The following is a 20,692-nucleotide window of genomic DNA, read 5'->3' as shown; positions in this document are numbered from 1 at the left end:
GTTCAATTAGCACTACAGTGATACATTCATATAATGCATGATTTTATCCATGCCTAGAAGTTTCTAAAAGTTCCAAGTTTCATAAATCAATCAATACCACGCATACTTCAACATAGGATCAAAGCCAAAAAATCCAAACGTACCTACTGAAGTTGATTGAGAAAATCACCGCCTTGCCTGATATAGGCGGATGGATTTACGTGAGGCGGGGGCGTCCGGGACACGTGGACGTGGAATAAAAACGGACAGCTGACACTGGGCGAAAGCGTTCCAAAAATGTCGGTCAACGACACTATGGAGCCAAGGTTGCCAGCCGAGTGGGCCTTGGTTGAATTAATTGAAAAATAAATGTTTGCTTAGACCAGCTTGGCGTATTTATTGACTTGTTGATTACAGTCAACTTGTAAATCACAGTGGTTCAGTGTTCAATCCAAACGCATCACAATGAGAATGGCCTGAGGTCGTGGTCTCACTCGCGTCCTTTCACACCGGGGCGCATGACTGCTTCGCAACAGAAGTTGGCAAGATCACACCCTATCACTTGTCAAATTGGTCCAAAATGTATTATGAATTTGACAACATCTTGTTATAGCTTTTTTTTTATGGGCGAATCCACTGTTCAATGTACCTGTCTTTTCAAACGAGTTTCAAACTAAGCTAATCGGAATATTTCCTGTTGTTCTTCAGTATTGTCCCGGATCCAAGTTACTTTTTGATATTTCGAAACGTAGTACACAGTTCACAACCACTTAACACAGAATGGATCGTGAGCTAGTTCTATTGTCTATACCATAAAAAATAAAAATATTGCAACATATTTTTATATAAGACAAAAGTTGCAAGTTTTTCAAACCATTTCAAAATTTTTCCATCAACCAAAAAACCTTATTACTCTTAAATATAATCTCTCACTCAACTCTAATTCCTGATAGTTTTCCTAATTATAACCAGCGCTATGTGAAATTAAACCTTGAATTTGTCTTAAATCATGGCAACTGCTCGCGAAATTCCGATAAAATCACCGACATTTTCAAACCTACACCAATAATTTCAGTGTAATTAAACTGGTAACTCCACTAGTTTATAAAAAGCTGCACGGGAGCTTTATTTAGAGTCGCCCCACGCCTCGTACCTCGCCCCTTACTACGGAGCTTGCCGGAAGTATCTAGTGCCAACTGCTGGCATTCGCAACTACACACTTTCACTAGCGTGGGCAGAATTTTTGCCTTGCGTATTACCCGTGTTAATTTCATTCTTTATTCAAACCAAGCTTTCGGAAATCGCTCGGAATAGACCGGCTATGTGCCTGAGCTTACTGATCTCCATAGGCTACCGTAGCCACATCCTATCGCTAGGTTCATGGTTACCTAATTTTTTTTAAGATTCATAAAATGAGAATAGGAAAAATATGTGTAGTGTCGTGGACACCGGATAGGAATGAAATTCCTTATTATTAAAATATTAATTTTAAGTTATATTCGAGGTATAAAGAAAATAAAACTGGAGGCTTCGCAACAATCCACGGTCATTCGGTAACGTGCGAACTTATTGTGGTACACTTCATTCACGGCAGTTTGCATAAGAGTTAGTGTATTGCGTAAACGAACGCTCTGAGATCGTGGTCAATGAATGATAAAAAAATATGTTATTTTTTGTACGTTATTACAAAGTTAAGACGTACACTGTGTGCATTACTACTAAAAATCTTACGTTACAGACGTTTTTTCCCGGTTAGGGTACCCCTCCGCATCGTTCCATAAGGAACTTCGTTCCAATGATTCTAGTATTCTTAATAGGAGCAAAACTTTTACAGCATGGCGGTAATGTTTTAACTATGTTAATGGCGTGAATAGGTAGCGATAGATAAATAATTGGCGCCACATAATATATAATCATAATATAAAGTAAACATCCAAAAAGGGTCCAGTAATTAGTCATTTCCTTTTTGAAGTCCCATCTTCTAATGAAGTTTGACTATAACTAAAGTTATTTTAAAAAATTCAGCTCGAAACACATTAGTAGCTTATAATTGTCAGCTACAATAGCGACTCGCACAGTAGCGTAGTGATTAGCCAAGGCACTCTGCCAGGATATTCAGTCCCTGTTGCTAGGCGCTGCTTGATGACTGATGAAAATAGCAGGTTTCGAAATGTTTTATTCTTAGACATACTTTTTATTTGCTTTAAAACTAATTCTCATGCCAGAAGAGCTCGACAAGATCTCAAAAGTTTGGGTTATTGTGCTATTTATTGTAAATAAACCGATGTGCCAAATATGTCTTTCCCATTAAGGAGGTCTTCTCGACAAATTAACCCACAGCTGAGATAGATGCGAGAATGGCGGTATAACTAGACTATATGAGAATCATACAACAAATTTTCTTGACTGTCCGCAGGTATCTTGGGTAAGGTCCAGTGACCTTCAAATCCTGTCTCATGCAGGGTCAGTTTTCACAGCAGACGCGCGTGTTTCTGCGACGTCGTCCCGGGGAGGCAGTGGCTCTAGCCGGCATACCTTGAGAATCGAGAGGCTTCGGACCACTGATGCTGGACGCTATGAGTGCCAGGTCAACATGGAACCTAAAATGAGCAAGTTCTTCAACCTTACTGTGTTAGGTAAGTTTTAGAAGCTCTTTAAAAAAGTTGGAGCATGTTTATTCACATGAGGTATTCGCAAATGATTTTTAAAGTACATGTAGTAAAATTTACTGGTGGTAGGAACTTTTGTGAGTCCCCACGGGTAGGTACCACCACCCTGCCTATTTCTATCGTGAAGCAGTAATGCGTTTCAGTTTGAAGGGTGGGGCAGCCGTTGTAACGAACTATTCTGAGAACTTAGAACTTATATGTCAAGGTGGGTGGCGCATTTACGTTGCAGATGTTTATGGGCTCCAGTAACCACTTAACACCAGGTGGGCTGTGAGCTCGTCCACTCATCGAAGCAATAAAAATAAAAAATACTACAAATTCCCAAGATGCCTTGATTCCTGTCGATGCTCTATCCTATCAATTTGAATTACAATTAAATATTCAAAAAGTCATGACTAAGGTTGTATGCATTAAAGTTTGCAACAGAATTGACTACGGGGCAATAAAATTATAGAGGGATTATAAGATCATAAAAATATTAATTTAGCAACTTTTAAGGCCTAAGTTCGTTGTTATCTTCATTTTCATTGTTAGCAGCAAAAAGTATATAAATACTTATCCTTACATGAATATCAATTTAGTGGATTTCCGGATCCGTGTCGAACACGTAAACACAAGAGGCACGCGTGCCATTGCTGGGTCACGAACGCATTATAGTAACGTTCCTATGAGATTTCGTTAGGAATGTCTAATTTTAGAGTTTCTCTTTGACTATGTGACTCAGGTCTATTTGTGTGGCGTGTCATCGGTTGTCAGTTAATTTTCCGTTCACTTGTTACATACTTTACGTTTATTTCAATATTTTATTATGCATCATGAAGATAGAAATAGTTTGTAGTAGAAATAGAAATGGTATATAGTTAGAGCTAGTTTATAGGAGGTATTGTCGCCGAAAGGGCCTTATTTGTATGTGTAGGGGAATAGCACACGTCGGGGTCATCAGTGTGAGGTTTGTGTGGTGGGGTTGTTATGCGTTGTGTGTATTGTCCTTCGGAAAGCTCATTGGAGCGGTCAATAAAACACTAAGTATAATTACATGTTTATTCGCGTCAGCAACCGTGGTGGATCGTTGCACGTTAACCATTGACTGACTAATGTATAAGACTTAATATTGTTACGCGTTAGGGGTTCGGAAATAAATAAAAATTCTACCAAAGTTCAAATTAAAACTGTATTAACAGTTAAAACACTCACAGAGTACTTAACAATTCGTAATTCGCTTCTTCCGCTTCGCTTCAGGTGATCCGTTCGCGGTTTCGCTTCGAGTAGATTACAAACTGTCTTCTGAACTGCACGCTTTTATAGTCAATACGACACCTCTAGAATTATCGAGCACATTCCTCACGAGCCGAGTATTTTCGATACGCGTTTCCGCCATTTAACAATAGATGGCGTTGTACTTCTCGAGCGTTCTCGATTTTACGAGTTCTTTTGATTATATTAGTTTTTGCTATTCGACGATAGCTGGCGTTGCTCTTACTGACATAACTGCCTATTAAGCTAAGCGGGTCGGAGTATCATTATCCTACATATTGTAAGGTTTATGATTATTTATATTAATATGATTATATAGAGTGTAAGGTTTCTGATTATTTATATGATTATATAGAGTCCTGTACATATTAAGAATTATTATTAAATATGAGCTATATTGCAAACCATTAAAATATTGTTAAGTTATAAATCCAACAGTTGACAAATGTCGTCAATAGATGTCACAGGCCAACAAAATTACATCGCGGTAGCGTTGTGTGTAAAAATTAGTATAAGAAGTCCAAAGTAATTATGAATAAAGCAAGATCAAAGCGCATCAGTGTACAATTGGGAGAATAAAGCAGAGTGTGAGCAAAATTGGCCTATTTAATTTATGTCTGACACCCAAAAGGTCAGAAGCGGGATAAATAAGGCTCTAGAAAACTAACCTTACTACGCCCACGGATCGGTAAAAAACGTAAGTTATTATTAATTATTTACATGTGATTCAGTGATATTGAAAATTCTGGTGGTTGTGATTTTTTTTTTTTTTTTTATATGAATTTTCTTTGTCTTGTTCCTCTTCATATTACAAACCTGCACTGAGTCATTTTTTTATTATTGCCTTGTAACCGATCAGTGCAAGTGCACTGAAAAATCGACCACGTAATGATCACATGTGCGTTGGGTTGAATAAACCAATGACGAAGAACCAATGAAGAAATCAATGACGATTATAACTTTCAATATAAGTAATTAAACTTAAAACAACAAATTCATTCTACCCACCTACCGTTTTATTTACATGGTGACGAAAAAGTTAAGGGTTTTATAGGCTCTATTAGAATCTAACGACACTCGTTATTGCATTGGTTTAAATGTTTACATAAATGTATTAGAGTGCGTCAGGTCTTTGGAAATACATGATTTTCGATGAATGCACATGCATAATAAAGTTTATTTTCTTTTCTGTTCCCCGTTCTACGAGGAGTCCTCTTCTAGCTTTTCGGAATGTACCCGATATTATGCCATTTAAATTACCCTATTCTACTTTTTGCAATTATTAAACCCGGTTAAAGCAGTTTATGATTATCATCATTCTAAGCTCCACAATGTGAGTTTCAGTTACGCTCATCAACTGTGACGTGGAGGACGACACTAGCCGAGGGGAAGGGTCTAGTGCTCGGCTAGTAAGAGGAAGTGGCTTAATGAAAAAAGGAGCCCATGTGCTTAGTCGAGGGGAAGGACTAACACATAGGGAATGACCAAGGAGCATCCGAGGCTGAGGATGTAGGTCACATGTGCTTAGTCGAGGGGAAGGACTAACACATGGGAGTGACCAAGGAGCATCCAAGGCTGAGGGTGTAGGTCAACAGGGAAGGATTGGGAGGATGAGCTCGCGGATAGAGCAAGGAGCATCCGAGGTTAGGATGTAGGGTCCATGTGCTTAGTCGAGGGGAAGGACTAACACATGGGAGTGACCAAGGAGCATCCGAGGTTAAGGATGTAGGTCAACAGGAAAGGATTAGGAGGATGTGCTCGAGGATAGAGCATGGAGCATCCGAGGTTCAGGATGTAGGTCGACAGGAAAGAATTAGGAGGAGGAGCTCGAGCATAGAGCAATCGGTACCATTGGATAAAATGGACAAGGACACGATGATTCGAAGAGAACGGTTGCGTGGAAAGCGATCGAGTGAACGACGATCGCGTAAGCAGCGGTCGAGCAGGCAACAATCAAGCGGCTCTGACGACAGGGACGAATACGAAAGAAGGAGATGGAAAACAAGGACAAGGACAGGACAGAGGAGACGGCATGTGTCTTCCTCTTCAGGATCTGATATGGGGTCACCGCAGCTTCCGCGCAAGGTTAAGCGTGGTAAGGAGGACGACGGTTCAGATACAAAGGTATTAGTAGATAAATTCTTGAATATTCTTGACAAAATAAAAGGTTCAGATAAGCCCAAACTTACGTTCAACACAAATGTTATCCCCGAATTTGACCCAATGGCAAAGGAACAAACTATCCTTACTTGGCTGACGAAAGTGGAAGAATGTGCTCACATATATGGGTGGGAAGACGGAAATTATCCACTATTCCTTGCCCAAGCTTTCTGGTGTCGCTAAAACTTGGTATCAGGGCTTATCTAGCCTATTATTTTACATGGACTGAGTGGAAACAAAAACTTATAGAATCTTTTCCCCAAAGCGAGAACTATGCTGAGTTATTGCATAAAATGTTAGCAAAAACAGTTAGATACGGTGAGTCGTTTGAACATTACTATTATGCGAAAATGAACTTGTTAAATCGTTGCAAAATTTATGGCAAGGAAGTGGTAGACTGTTTGCTGTACGGGGTTGAAGATCGTGCCGTTAAAGTGGGTGCTCAAGCCGCTCAATTTAAGCGACCTGAGCAAGTGCTCAAATACTTTAGAACCGTGAAGATAGGCAAAGTTCGTGACTCCATTAACGATGCCAACCTGAAAAAAACAAATCAATCTGGCACGAGCAGGGCGGGCCCTAGTAATAACGGAATCCGTTGCTTCAATTGCAATGAAATAGGTCACCCTAGCTTTAAATGTACAAAACTTATCGCGAAGTGTACGACCTGCGGGAGGATTGGTCATTAGGCGATTAACTGTTTAAAAAATAAAACTCCGATTAATAAAGACGATAGTCAGGCCTTAGATAAAAATAATGAACAAAAACAAGTATCTAATGTAACTGTCGATGATCGCGCTATTGATAAATATATACTGGATATAAAGATTAACAACTCAGGGGTCAAGTGTCATGTAGATTTAGGGAGTCAATGTTCGTTAATTAGACAGAGTACCGCTAAGGAGTTGAACCTGAATATCGATGTGAGGGAAGGTATGCCGGTATTAAGAGGAATAGGAGGAAACCTGACTTGCCCTTTAGGTGTAGCTACCGTGAGTGTAGAAGTTCAAGGATTAAAAGAAACTATTGAAATATATGTAGTAGAAGATTATGTACTAAGTTACTTGGACATTGGCATTACTTGGACATTCCTTTACAGAGAAGCCTGATATTATAATGACTAAGATTCCGACTAAGATCGTATTTGAAAGACTCGCGTGTACTAAAATAAGACTCATAGTGGAAGATGACACGGAAATAGATGGTAACGTTGTACATCCCATAATTGTTAATGCTGATGGGCAGGGAAACGGTAGCATCTACGTCCATGGCTCGTTAAGGGGTGCTGAAGGAAAAGAGTACTATCTCTTTCCCGGTACGTACGAGATAAAAGACAGCCGCACAGCGCTTCTAATTTATAATGCCTCGTCAAACAAGATTTGTATCAAGAAGGACACTCTTAACACGAGCACTGCGTAATACGCATCGAACACCTTTTTCCCAATCTTGTAGCGTTCTTACCGATAGGGGACTGGATGAAGAGATCAGTTGCAATCCTGAGCTAACAAAACAGCAACGCGAAGAACTACACTTCTCAAGTGGACTCAAGGACCTTGGGTTTACCAACATCACTGAGATGGTAATCGACCTTAACGACACGGAACCAGTCGTGTATCGCCCATGCCGTATGTCACATACTGAGCGACAATTAGTAAGAGGCATGGTTAAGGAGATGGTAGATAATGGTAGAGCTAGGGAGTCATCTTCATCATATGCCAGTCCTATAGTCCTGGTACAAAAAAAAAGAATAGTGAGAAACGATTCTATGTGGACTATCGAGCTCTAAACAGAAAGCCCAAAAAGGAACACTACCCCCTACCAAGAGTCGAGGATCAGTTGGACCTATTATCCGGTAACACCCTATTTACGTCATTGGACCTTGCTTCCGGGTACTATCGAACACCAGTCGCCGAGGCCTCCCGTAGTAAAACTGCCTTTGTAACACCTGATGGGCAGCATGAATACAACCGCATGCCTTTCGGACTAGTTAATGCACCATCTGTGTTCCAAAGGACAATCCATAAAATATTAAAGGAGGCCCAAATTAAATATGCTGTTGTCTACATGGATGACATACTGATACCATCCAAGGATTTTAGGGAAGGCATCCAAAGACTAGGCGAAGTTCTCACACTGAAATTAAGTAAGTGCTATTTCTTTTTGAATGTCATAGACTTTCTAGGGTTTGAAGTGACTGCTAATGGTATCCGCCCAGGTAGAAGTCCGAAACCGAGCTACATACGGAGGCTTGCAAAGAAGGCCTAGCGGGCATTTTACTGCAGCGTAACTGTAATGGTGCATTGCAACCAGTGTCCTACTTCAGCAGGAAAACTACCGCTGACGAACGCAAGTTTCATTCGTACGAGCTCGAAACTTTGGCAGTCATTGCATCTCTCAATCGGTTAAGAGTTTATTTAGTGGGAATACCATTTAAAATCTTGACCAATTGCAATGCACTCAGGTCCACTCTAACTAAACGTGACTTGATACCTCGCATAGCTAGGTGGTGGGTCCAACTTCAGAAGTACGACTGTACAATCGAGTACCGGCCTGGTGTTAGCATGGCACACGCGGATGCCCTAAGCAGAAACCCAGTGAATTCTTCTTCAGGTAACACATGTACTAGATGTTTTACAAATACAGCAAATCGAACAGGACTGGATTGCGACGGTACAAAATGCAGATGACGAGATAAATAAAATCAAAAGGATTCTTTCTGACCCTTCATCGGCGGAGGTAGCGGACATACACAAAAACTACAGACTGAAGAATGACCGTGTTTACCGCGTGGTAGGTGACAAAATAAAATGGCTGGTACCCAAAAGTGTACGCTGGCAAATTTTAAAAATGAACCACGATGACGTTGGCCATTGTGGTTTTGAAAGAGCCCTACAGCGCATCCGAGGCCATTATTGGTTCGCGAAAATGCGGCGTCTCGTCCGGAAGTATGTTACCTCCTGCCTTGAGTGCGCGTACCACAAAGCTCCAGGTGATAAACGAGAAGGAGAACTCCACCCAATCGAAAAGATAAAGGTACGAGTTTCACCAGTAAGACGTTCCAAGATTTTACGACCTCTTACGGGATCAAACATATTGTAAATGCCGTTGCAACGCCTCGAGCAAACGGGCAAGTAGAAAGGTTTAATAGAACGATTTTAGATGCTCTATCGACAGCCAATCACGGCGGCGACAAGTCGTGGGACAACCACATCACTGATATACAGGTTGGTATGAACACAGCTCGACATAAAACTACCCAAAAGAGCCCCTCTGAGCTACTATTTGGAGTTAACATAATTAGTAGTACGGAAAGCATACTTAGTACGGTAATCAATGACACTCTAAATAGGACTCCCATTGAGGAATTGGCGGAAGTCAGACAACAGGCTAGAAGTTAAAGATGCAGTCAATTTTAATAAGCATAGGAAACCAGCGAGGCAGTACCAAGAAGGGGATTTAGTACGCTTAGCAAGGCAGGCTCCGCACGATGGAAAATCTCAAAAGCTCTCTGTTAAGTACCAAGGTCCTTATCGTATACTAAAGGTTCTTCGCAATGATAGGTTCGTGGTAGAAGATGACTCGCAAAAAGGTAGAAGGTATGAAGCAGTTGTATCTATTGATAAGATTCAGCCTTGGATGTCGTTCTGTAGAGAATTAGAGTCTGATGAATCTAGTAATAGTGTTGATGACAGTGATTAGATACTTGATTACTCAGTTTATGTTGGACATTTAGTTACTTAAGAAAGAAATTGTTATTTTAATTATTATTTTGATAGAACTTAAAACCATGGAAACGATTTAGCGATAGATATGTGTATGTACTTAGTATTTATAGCAAAAAAATGTTTAAAAAAAAATGTTACACGTCATATATAAACCTAGTGTATAATTAATTGCATTTATTATTATTATTATTTTGTAACACATATATTTTGTTTTTTTTTCTTTCTTGATCTCAAAGCGAAGGGTCTCGCTTTAGGTAGGATGGCCGAGCTGTAAGGTTTATGATTATTTATATTAATATGATTATATAGAGTGTAAGGTTTCTGATTATTTATATGATTATATAGAGTCCTGTACATATTAAGAATTATTATTAAATATGAGCTATATTGCAAACCATTAAAATATTGTTAAGTTATAAATCCAACAGTTGACAAATGTCGTCAATAGATGTCACAGGCCAACAAAATTACATCGCGGTAGCGTTGTGTGTAAAAATTAGTATAAGAAGTCCAAAGTAATTATGAATAAAGCAAGATCAAAGCGCATCAGTGTACAATTGGGAGAATAAAGCAGAGTGTGAGCAAAATTGGCCTATTTAATTTATGTCTGACACCCAAAAATATATATTAGTGGATTCAAGAAAGACAATGTCAAAGGGGAAATTATTTTTTCTTTATTTGTACAGATGAGCCAATACCAGTTCCAGTGCTGAAGACCCTGAGAGAGGTGATGCACGGGACGATCGGTAGCGCTGTGACCTTGACATGCGAGGCGCGATACGACCCCCCGCCCGGGGCGCTACCCTTACCACCCCTCGAAATACGCTGGCAAAAAGGCGACCAACTTATCAACTTACAGGTAATGCTATGTAATGGACCACTCAATCTTTTAATTGTTCTGCTGTTTTTGATCATCGCAAAAAAATTAAAGCGTATTGTAATCCCACACGCGTACATTTTGTCTATTTAGAGGATAAATAGCTTCTGTAATACGATTTGAGACCTCAATCTAACGTCCAAAGTTGATTGCGGTAATCACGTATCTGATGTCTATGGTATTTAAAAATAATTTAACTCACATACGGACCTAACGGTTCATATTTATTCATATAAACAAAGTTTTCAATCAATTTTTACTGCCTTTTACTGTCACAACGCAGCGCTGCACAAAGTTCCTGTTTCAAGAGTGATGTAGTGTTGTCATCTTAATGCATTTATTAGGCTTTACGTCTACGAGATCCTTTGTCCGATAGTAGACGATATTAAAAATCGGATACCGAAACGTTCAAAATTATAAATTGTATAGTAAAATGTAAAAGTTAAAGTAAAGTCTAGTATAATATATTAATCAACGGAGTATTTATAGATTCACCTATCACTATTACTCTTTATGCTTCACGATTGCTAAAGACAGTACAGATAAAAGCTGCGCACGGCGTCTCGGATATGTAATTACAGAATTCATTACGAGAAGTTCCTCTGATGAGGTGCCAAGCTCTCGATTTGTGATTTGTGGATGTCACAAGTCGGTTACGACACACACAAATACAAATAATTTATTCATATTTTTTTTGGCTATTAGTATGATAACTACGTAGCCACTAGGTTGTAGGTTCACTTTTATTGGACTGGTGTAGAGCTGAGAGAATAGGAACTCCGTGGTACAACTGCTATGGTACAGCTACTACACTATAGTTAGATTTCTATTTGGTACTTACACTTGACATGCCGCAAAAATGAGCAGGGTTGGGAAGGTGGTGGAACTAACCTTCCGATATCTCTACTTGCCTATTTATTTTAAACCAAGATATTTAATTTTCAACAGAATATGGTTCCTTCTTAAATAAAGGTCAACTTTATTAGACATTAACACAACGACTGAAACTAATTCAGGAAAATAATATTCATTGATTTCATTAGATCAATTTAGATTCTGACAGCACTGGCCAAATAGAAGTGGAAATCTGTTTACGACTTATGTTTTTTTCGACACAATAGAATTAAAAAAATATAGTATGGTATATTAAAATTACATAAAATCGTAAATTTTTTTTTAGATCATAATAAAATCCTAGAGGGTTCAATGTTTCTTCCGAGTCTAAATCTTAAGGCACATCTCAGACGATCGTGACACGTACCGTATCTGATATTAAAAATCACGCAATTACAGATCTACAGCTATTATTTCTAACTAGTATTTTTGTTGTTGAAAATCAATCAGAAAGTTGGCAGCTGTAGCCGCGTCCCACAAACAAGAGCAATGACATGAACTCCGCGTGCTTGCGACTAATAAACAGCATAGTACTACACTCTTATAATACACATGACAAATGTTATCTGAGGTTCGTTTCTCTTACCATGGCACCGATAGGATCCATACATTTAGCTTTAGACAAAAACGGACAATCAGTGGAGTTTCTTATAAATGTCTTTCAACAAAGAGATCGAACTTTTGAAACTGTATACGTACTATGTTAGTAAAGTAAGTAGTAGTAGTGGTAAGATTTTCCATCGGATGCGTATTTTTCTGGATAGATTGAATGATGGGACACATTGTTTTTTTAACACTTAATGATACTTAATGATATGCTTTTTTAATGATACACATCATTTATCTACCACAAGAAATCGAGACCTATTATAGTCAAATTTTATCAGAAAATCCCCATGAAATAAATTTCAAAGAGAATAAATTGAAATAAAAATGTTACTGCGATTCAGGCATTTGCAGATTTCATCTGTTCTGAGAAAGTAACTGGCCCGGTGGTAGTGCGCAGGGGCAGGTACCATCATTAGGCCTATTTTCGCGCCCTACAACTGTCATGCGTTCCGGATGCTTATGTCCTTCGGTAATCACTTAACACCGAGTGGGTAGTAATATCATTCACCCACATAATAAAAAAAATGGACTAGATTGTGCTTTAATTGATTGGTGATCACCAACGCATTAATAAACAAACTTCCGTTCATTTAGTACCGAATGTATAATATTGTGTGTGAGGAAGCAAGTTGAATGCGTGTAAATGTATCCGGGCGTGCCCACCCCGAGGCCAAATAATTTGGCAACGCGACCAATGTGGGCACGCCGCGGTATTTCGCCCGCCAACTTTTTAAATTCTATCAATATGTTTTCCACTACTTTGTAATAAAAATAGCGATAATTATTTTGTCGTTTTTATTATTGTGTAGTTTTCGGACGACGCGTTGAAAAGAATGTGTGTAACGGTGATTTCGTATATGCGTGTTTGTAAATTTCTATGTGTGATGTTTAAATTTTTAATACCACTGATGAGAAATGTATAAGCTTGTATATGGCGTAATAAATGACATGCAGGTGCTAGCAATGTCTATCAAAGAAATAAAAGTTTACATAAGAATATTTTTATCAAATTATTTTAGGCAGTGGCTTGGTTATGCCCTTGGCATTGCTGAAGTCCATGTGCGACGATAACTACCCGCCATCAGGTGGACTGTACAATACAATAAAAATACAGTAGGTACAATAAAAAAAGACCATTAATAGAAAGAGCTCGCGCTGGTCTATGTCCACGCTATAAACCGGCGTTATCTAACTTACCCTACGTATTTGATTCTTATTTGTGATGCTCCCATGCTCCCACAGACTGGTCGTGGTGGTGTTTCCTTGGACACGGAGCGGTGGACTGGCGGCGCTATCTCTCGCCTGACGTTGGGAGCGCTGCGCCGGCGGGACTCTGGCCGATATTCATGCACCGTGCTGGGACATTCCGCCACTATATCGCTCACTGTCGATGACCAGCGTAAGTACTTGCTACTGAGGAATTACATGTCGCGATCTCGCACGGAACGCTACTATATACTATTCCTATTTCCACCACGAATCAAAGGCTTAATGTCTTAAGATAGCTGGCGATATTTCCGATGTGACGTGTATAGAATCTGTTTTGTAGCTGCTTATTGCCTGACGGCAAATGACCTTGCCCACTCATCTAAATGAAAATAAAACATTTTATATAGATTGACCTTGGGATTTAAATGTGACATTGTAAATGGGACGCGTAAGTTAGTTAGGACGAATGATCGAACACGCAATTATCAGCAAAACCCTGAAGCTATCGTGCTATTGTGCGCTGTTTAAGTTTCAAAACACAATCTTAGAGCATTCTCCAGCGCTGATTTTTTGATTTTAAATTCAACGTAATGTTCTTGTCTTTCAAATTTCTTGTAAACAAAACTCAGTTTAAACAACGCGAGCTATTTTTCGATCGAATCACAATTGGTTAGGTAGACACGAGATAGGACCTTGACACGGTATCATTTTGAAATCATTGTAAACAGGCCGATGAAATGATAGAAAATATGGTTTCCTAACACGTCTGTGCGAGGATCGTACACTTGTCGTGTTCACCGTAAAATTATGTTATGCATTTGTTTTCATGTGGCTTCATGGCCGATCAGCATAACCCATAGACTGCCCAAAGTAAATAAAACGCCATACGGCTTCAAACGTGAAGTCGAAGTTTCAGTTACCCTGTTGAATGCTGTTTCAGGGTGTTTCCTCGTTCCTTATGGTCCTTATTCTGACTAGATGTTAAGAGAGGCCTCAACATTAGACTATGTCTTGGCCATTCTAGTCAAATTTAAGAAAAGTCTCCTACTTTTTTGAAGTGAAACTTCTAATGCGATTTCCAACAAGGTTGCGTTAAGCGTCTAACGCTACCATACTAGAAAGAGACAGAGCGAGTGAATGCGTGATACTCGAACGCGTGCGCGTAGTATACCTGTTACAGGCCAGCGCGAGCATTAGCAACGAGTAGCGTCCAATATTTTAATGAAGTATTTTTCTATCTATATTTAAAAAAATATATAATGTAAATGTTGAAGATATCGAATCTCTTATACACAGCATTCCCTATTACAAGAGCAATCTGACTTAAGGATGAAAAATGAAGATAACCACAATACTTACCAAATCAAAAAAGAAGTTTCACTTCATTCATGTGCACCAAGTTGCACGCGCACGTTTTTTTTCTGTCTTGACTCACGTCGCTGTTTCTATTCTGCTTACCAGTCTATAATTCTGAAGCAGACCTGATGACCGGCAGCCATAAAGCTATGTGTTTTATCATGCACCACTATTTGTCACTTCCGTTATTTATAAATAGAATTTAACGACATCCGAAGATAATACCATGCTTAAATTTTAGAAGCTTTTCAAACTAAAGAGCTTGTCAAAGAACAGACACATATATTCTAAATCTAAATATCTATCTAAATCTAAATATAATTTTAGAAATACACTACCTATCTCTAAATAATCGTTGAACAAAGAATCCATTAAAAAAATATCGTACGATATCTGTATGATATTATTTCAGATTTTAAGGACGGCATAATGTTTGATATTTTAATCTTTTTATTCTAATTTCAGCGAGTCCAATAGATGCGATGCAACGAGACGAGACAGCAGTAGCGCAAGTCGGGAGCGGCTTAACGATACATCAAGAATACTATACAACACTTGCGATACTGTTCACTCACATACTTATGAGATGATTCGAAATTAACTCATTTCTCTCTGTCTGTGTATATTTTGAAATGTAAATATTGTACATAGCTATTTATAGAGATGCTATTAAATAAATTCGATTTAGGGATACATTGGTCTATTTATTTACGATAATTATTATTTACCTTGGTATAATTAATTATGTTACTAAGCGGTTGAAGCTAAGCCGTATCGGGCGGAGCTATACATTTAAAGGTTGAAAACTGGAAACTTACCACTTTATTATCAGATTTCTGAAGTACGTTAACTTGTACAATTTGACAGTCTGTTAGTAATATATTGATGCAGTTAGAAGAATGGTCAGTCGGAAATGTGTATCACATTGGAGTTCACGTCATTGTGTCTTAAAGTTAAGTTAAGTTTAAGTTTAAGTTAAGAAAAAGGTAAGACACACAATACAGTCGTATTGAATGAAAAAAAAACTTACATAGATGACTGGACGAGCTCACAGCCCATCTGGTGTTAAGTGGTTACCTGAGCCCATAGACATCTTTTTTTTTAATTTTTTTTATTGCCCTTGTACGCAGACGAGCATACGGCCCACCTGATGGTGAGTGGTTACCGTTGCCCATGGACTTCAACAATGCCAGGGGCAGAGCCAAGCCGCTGCCTACCGCTTAATACTCTCCACAAGCCTCGTTTGAAGAAGGACATGTCATAGCGCTCGGGAAACACCGTGGAGGGGAGCTCATTCCATAGCCGGATGGTACGTGGCAAAAAAGATCTCTGGAAACACACTGTGGATGACCGCAGTGGCTCCAGGTAGTACGGATGAGCTCTACTCCGATGGCGGGCGGTGCGATGGTAAAAACGAGATGCCGGTATCATCTCGAACAATTCCTCAGAGCACTCCCCATGGAACATACGGTATAAAATACAGAGAGAACCGAAGTCCCTCCGCAGACCCAAAGGTTCCAAACGATCCGTGAGACTGGGATTATCGACAATCCGAACGGCCCTCCTCTGTATGGAGTCAAATGGAAAAAGCTGGAATTTGGGAGCCCCGGCCCAGAGATGTGAGCAGTACTCCACGCGAGGCCGGACTTGTGCTTTATAAAGCAGAAGCCTTTGTCCAGGCGTGAAGTACCGCTTCGCTCTGTTGAGGACTCCCAGCATTTTGGACGCCAACTTGGCTTTGCCTTCCAAATGACTCCGAAACTGGACATCGCTCGAAATGTCGACCCCAAGTATCCCGATACTCTCGGAAGGTTGCAGGGATACTCCTTGGAATTGCGGCGCCATGACAAAGGGGTCCTTCTTCGCAGTGAACGCGCAAACTTGTGTCTTTAACGGGTTGAATTGAACCAAGTTCAATTCACCCCATTTGGAGACTCGCCCCAGAGAGTTCTCCACTTCAGACACAAGTTTTGATCGTCTCTCTTGCACCACGCTTCGAGAGAGACTCTGATGGCCGATATATCGCGCATCCCCCGTGCTGTCATCCGCATAGCAATGCATGCCATCAATAATAATAATAATAATAATAATAAACATTTATTCCAAACACAAATTAAGTACAAAAAATAAATAAAAAAGATAACAAAAATAACGAGGCTTGGAAATGGTTACCGGCTCAGCAATGCCTAACAGTATCGAGACAATCGGTACTGCGGCGCTGATCTTCCGCCGGCACCTGCGGAGTGACGCGCACACCAGCATCAGACCGACCAATACACATCATTGTAAAATATATTAAAAAATAAAAAGAACATGAATAATAAAAAATAAAAAATAAAAACAGTTATGAAAAGGACAACAAAATGACATTATTAAATTAATTAAATAAAAATTGCAGCTGCAAAGCACAATTAATTATAGTACGGAGTAATTATATTTGATATTTTCGAATTTTTCTTGTATATTCAAAAGATATACTTTTAAATTTGTTTTAAAGGACCTTAGCGTTCTCTGGTGCCGGATAGGTGGAGGAATATTGTTCCAGCATTTAGAGGCCAAGTAGCGGAAGCTGCCTCTAAAAGCAGCAGAGCAGTGTCGAGGAGTCGCAAACACTTGGGAGCGTTGTCGCGATTGCCTACCGCCATCTCCTAAATAAGTCAACTTAAGATATAAATAATTCGGCGTTTGCAATTTTACGACTCCAAATAATAAACAAGCAAAATGCAACTTCCTTCTCAACTTTAAATTCAACATTTTGCTTTGATTAATTATCGGCGTAACATGGGATCGTGGTGGGATGCTAAAGCAAAATCTCATGCATGCATTCTGTACTCTCTGTAATATGCGCCCAGTTGAATTAAGTAATCTTGGTCCGTATACCACGTCCGCATAATTCAGTTTCGAGAGAATCAGTGTGTCAACGAGTTGAATCCGAAGTTTTTCACTGAGATAATTGCGGATGCGGTACAGGACCTTCAAGCGATAGAAGCAGTGGCGGACCATCTCAGTGACATGCTTCTTAAACCGGAGACCTGCGTCCATCAGTAGGCCCAAGTTACGCACCTCATATACTCTCTCAATGGGGTCATTTCGAATATTTAACCCATTGAAAGGTTGTGATGGAAGCTTAGACAATCGAGATTCATTTCCAAACACAATATATTTAGTCTTGCTGGGATTTAAGAAGAGTGAGTTCTGTTCCGACCAATTCGCCACTCTATTTAGGTCCCCTGTAAGTTTCTCAATGGCCATTGTAAACTCGGACATCTTAAAAGAGATGTACAGTTGAATGTCATCAGCATATATATGGTACTGACAATGATTGATATGACCAACAATATCTGCGCTGTAAAGGATAAATAGTAAAGGGCCCAGGATCGAACCCTGTGGTACACCATTAATGACGTTAGCCATGTTGGATCGAACATTACCCTCACCGCGACGAATTTCCACCAATTGCGATCGTTCAGTCAGATAACTTGAGAACCAACGAATGGTATCTGCACTTAAGCCGTAGAAACTCAATTTGGCAAGAAGAAGGTCAATGTTCAAGCTGTCGAATGCTCGAGAGAAGTCCAGAAGTACCAGAACCGTACACATACCCCGATCCTGTGCAGCAAGGATATTATCCGTCACATCTAAGAGAGCAGTTGCAGTACCACGCGATCTCCGGAATCCGGACTGATACTCAGGCAATATGTTATGTTTCTCGAGATAGTCCGTCAGCTGTGAAGATATTACTTTCTCTAGAATTTTAGACAAGCAGGGCAATATACTGATGGGTCGGAGGTCACTGAGTGTCATGGCATTAGGTTTCTTAGGAACAGGACGAACCACAGCAGTCTTCCAAGTGTAAGGAAATATCGATGTATTAATTGACATATTAACAAGATTGGTGACAGAAGTAAGACTGTAGGGCAATGTCATACACAACATTTTAAGCGAAATATCATCAACACCCAGAGCATCCGACTTCAGTTGTTGCAAGATCTGCAATACAGTACATTCCTTTACCCCGGACAGATTAAATTGTGTATCAGAGTAACGATGAGAGTTAAAATAGTTAGTATTGGATATAATAGAAGAACAATTGATTACATTAGGAATTTTCAAAAAATGATCATTAATTTGTTTAGCATCGTTAAAAATTAATGGTAGACAGCATGTCATTGATACACAGGGTGAAAAGCGTGGGGGAGAGCACCGAACCTTGTGGAACGCCAGCGTTAATGGTCATGGTATCAGAACAGTCACCGTCTACAACGACCGTGATGCTCCGCCCATCCAAAAAGCTAGCGATCCACTTGCAGAGACCCTCGGGGATTCCGTAAGATGGTAGCTTCGACAGAAGTGCCCTATGCCAGACCCTGTCGAAGGCCTTCGCGATATCAAGGCTCACAGCAAGAGCCTCGCCCTTGCTCTCCAAGGCTTCAGCCCACCTGTGAGTAAGGTATACAAGAAGATCGCCAGCTGAGCGACCGTGACGGACCTATATCTATAATGTAAATGACACCCCCACCTTGAGATTTGAGTTCTAAGGTCTCAGTATAGTTGCAACGGCTGCCCCTCCCTTCAAAGCGAAACGCATTACTGCTTCACGGCAGAAATAGGCAGGGTGGTGGTAACTACCCATACGGACTCACAAGAGGTCCTACAACCAGCAGAAGTAGTTCTCCCCTGAGGGTAGATTGGTGCAACCGCCAATGTTTTATGGTGTCTCATCACTGATGATGTCCAAGGGCTTCGTTAGCCATTTGCCACCACATGGATCTTGAGCTCGGTCACTAGTAAATAAGCAATTAAAACATAAATTCATTTACATACGGAGACATGAGATAACAGCTGAGATATTCCTATTATTATTCGTTTAGTATAAATGGGAGTGGGCACGTGCCACCCCGAACGTAGGGAACACGTACATGATTTTCCGAGATATTAACTACAGGAAAATAAAGGCTTAGTCGAACTCTGTTCAGAGATTAACGTTTACGAATAGACAGAAATACAATAGGTAACCAAAACACTGTTTGGATTTGGGTAAATAACTAACAATTTTTTTTTTCATTACTTTTTTTTATTTTTTTTTATTGCTTAGATGGGTGGACGAGCTCACAGCCCACCTGGTGTTAAGTGGTTACTGGAGCCCATAGACATCCAACGTAAATGCTTGAGATATAAGTTCTAAGGTCTCAAGTATAGTTACAACGCCTGCCCCACCCTTCAAACCGAAACGCATTACTGCTTCACGGCAGAAATAGGCAGGGTAGTGGTACCGACCCGCGCGGACTCTCAAGAGGTCCTACCACCAGTAATTACGCAAATTATAATTTTGCGGGTTTCATTTTTATTACACGGTGTTATTCCTTCACCGTGGAAATAATCGTGAACATTTGTTGAGTAGGTACATATTTCATTAGAAAAATTGGTACCCGCCTGGACGTCTGGAGGACTGGACGTCTTATCCGTTAGGCCACGACGACTTATTATGTATTATGTTTCTTTTTATTTGCGTGTGATGCGTAAAAGAGCTTGCTTGATTATTGTCTACGTCCACGGCTGGGATGTACTTTGAGTTCCTGTCCACTATTGCAGTGCACAATAATATTATAATCGAGGCTTCCAGATACTGTGTGTCTCTAGGACATTTGAACAACAATGAATTGAAAGAAATGGTGGAAGCCGATCCGAGCCAAACTACCCAGTAATTAGCGGAATGGTTTAACGTTACCTTACCAACAATATGGACTCATTTGCGTTAGATTAATAAAATAAATAAAAAATATGAAAAATGGGTGCCTCATTATTTGACTGATCTGCAGAAAGAAACATGTGTTGAAATTTGCCTTGCATTTTCAAATGCATGCACCCTTCGAACCGAAACGCATTACTGCTTCACGGCGGAAATAGGCTGGGTGGTGGTACCTACCCGGGCGGTCTCCCAAGAAGTCCTACCACCAGTGAAA

At 39.9% G+C, this 20,692-nt stretch overlaps 1 protein-coding gene and 1 long non-coding RNA gene across 2 annotated transcripts in view; both read left to right on the top strand.

Annotated features, from left to right (window-relative positions):
• The window catches only part of LOC101736178 (zwei Ig domain protein zig-8), a 48,999-nt gene extending 33,577 nt beyond the window's left edge, over positions 1-15,422 (top strand). The window contains exons 4-7 of the mRNA XM_062674596.1: positions 2,396-2,615; positions 10,471-10,643; positions 13,407-13,563; positions 15,195-15,422. Coding sequence (XP_062530580.1) covers positions 2,396-2,615; positions 10,471-10,643; positions 13,407-13,563; positions 15,195-15,319 — 675 coding nt within the window. The 3' untranslated portion in view covers positions 15,320-15,422. The remainder of the gene's footprint in view (positions 1-2,395; positions 2,616-10,470; positions 10,644-13,406; positions 13,564-15,194) is intronic.
• Positions 4,183-10,371, top strand: LOC134200829 (uncharacterized). Its single transcript, XR_009975891.1, has 2 exons — positions 4,183-4,599; positions 5,247-10,371. It is a non-coding gene; the product is annotated as an uncharacterized LOC134200829 (long non-coding RNA).
• Positions 15,423-20,692: the final 5,270 nt, after the last annotated feature.

This window comes from Bombyx mori, chromosome 21 (assembly GCF_030269925.1).
Source record: "Bombyx mori chromosome 21, ASM3026992v2".
NCBI lineage: Eukaryota > Metazoa > Arthropoda > Insecta > Lepidoptera > Bombycidae > Bombyx > Bombyx mori.
The sequence above is the reverse complement of the archived record's forward strand: the minus strand, read 5'-3'. Positions and strand labels throughout refer to the sequence as shown.